Source organism: Octopus bimaculoides, chromosome 7 (assembly GCF_001194135.2).
Source record: "Octopus bimaculoides isolate UCB-OBI-ISO-001 chromosome 7, ASM119413v2, whole genome shotgun sequence".
In the NCBI taxonomy this organism is placed as follows: Eukaryota; Metazoa; Mollusca; class Cephalopoda; order Octopoda; family Octopodidae; genus Octopus; species Octopus bimaculoides.
Genome location: NC_068987.1, coordinates 61019792 through 61021572, shown reverse-complemented (window position 1 = coordinate 61021572; position 1781 = coordinate 61019792). Strand labels below are relative to the sequence as shown.

General features: G+C 37.3%; 1 protein-coding gene across 1 annotated transcript in view; it reads right to left on the bottom strand.

The window, feature by feature from the left end:
* Positions 1 to 1235: 1235 nt before the first annotated feature.
* LOC106874652 (uncharacterized) overlaps positions 1236 to 1781 on the bottom strand; it is a 23394-nt gene continuing 22848 nt past the window's right edge. Inside the window, exon 4 of the mRNA XM_014922446.2 lies at positions 1236 to 1515. Coding sequence (XP_014777932.1) covers positions 1253 to 1515 — 263 coding nt within the window. The 3' untranslated portion in view covers positions 1236 to 1252. The remainder of the gene's footprint in view (positions 1516 to 1781) is intronic.

The window sequence follows — 1781 nt, the reverse complement described above, 5'->3', positions numbered from 1 at the left end:
CTGTTTCTTTTTTCTAGTTAATTTTAGTTAATTTTTGTTTATTTTCAGATCACTAAAATGGAATGTCACATTAAGAAAAACGAGCATTTTCGACACCTACTTCTTTTTGCTTTTAATCAAGGTTCTATGGCCGCAAAAGCTGCTCGCAATATTTGTGCTGTGTATAGAGAGGGTGCCATAGCTGAAAGAACCGCTCGTAATTGGTATGTCAAGTTCAAAAATGGAAATTTTGACCTCAAAGACGCACCTCGTTCTGGCCGTCCAGTTGAGTTCTATGAAGAGCGATTAAACCAACTTTTGCACGAAAATTCTCGTTAAATGACAAGGGAACAGGCAGAGAAAATGGAATGCTTCCACACTGCTATAGAGAAGGTTCAGAAGTATGGAGCGTAGTTTCCGCATACTTTAAGTGACAACAACAAAAATCAACGAGCCACAATCTCCACTGGTTTGCTCGCTCGTCACCGCTCAACTCATGGACACAAGCAACGATTCCTTTACCGAATCGTTACTGGCAACGAAAAATGGTGCCTGTACATCAATATGAATCAGCGTCAGGAATGGCTTAGCCCCGGTAAACAAGCGACACAGCGCGTGAAACAAGATCTTCATCCGTGTAAAACGATGTTGTGCGTATGGTGGAACTGGGAAGGGATTATTCATTACGAATTGCTTGAACGGAACTCTATGTTCAACAGATGGAACGGCTCAACACGGCTATTCAAGAGAAAAGACCTAATCGGCAGCATGGAGTTCTTCTACTGCACGACAACGTCCGACCTCATATCGCCAATATGACCAAGGAAGCCATTCAAACGCATGGGTGGGAAGTGCTGCCACACCCACCGTACTCTCCTGATTTGGTACCAACGGATTTCCACCTCTTTCAATCTCTTTCAAATGCTATGCGCGGAGTATCGTTCAATATTCATGCAGAAATGAGAGCTTGGTTGGATCAATTTTTCGAGTCGAAATCGGGTGATTTCTACCAACGAGGTATTGAAAATCTTGTTGAACGTTGGGAAGAAGTTGCAAACAACAAGGGTGAATACATTATTGATTAATTAGTTGCTATTTTTTATTAAACCTTTTTTAAAATTTCAATTTTAAAAAACGGCGGCAATTTAGTTGCCAATCCAAGATATATATATATTGGTGTCAATATAAAATGTTACAGCATACGTAAAATATTTTCAGCGATATTTTTATTTAATAATAAAAAAGACGAACAACAGTTTGGAGAAATTAAAATTTATAACATGAAGTTATGATTCGCATTCTTTTTACATTTACTCCTAAAATAACAAATAACGACATTGTTGAGTTTCATATTGTTCAATTCTGTATCTGTGATCCTTGAAAATCGTTCCCCATTTACCTTCTTTTTACGGAGAGTTTCTAACAAATTTTGACTCACGTTGAAGCAAGAGAAAAACTGGCACATCTCTTCGACGTCAAATTCAATAATGTTACCATTCGCTGGAATCTGGAAAACTTTCGGCTCATCTTTTGACTCTAAAAATATTCAGTAAACATATTTGTAAGAATACATACATACATACATACATACATACATACACACATATATAGTTATAGTTTGCAAATCCAGTACCCTTTCAATTTTACACCTATTATTAGTGGAGCACAGAATACATTCCAAGTCAAATGGAGCAGAGTACGGCTGAACTTGTTATCTTGGGGAGAGAATGCACATATTTAATTCATATGCTACAAATGATCAAGCTCTCTATGACAATAAAAATCTATAGGATATTCTTAAG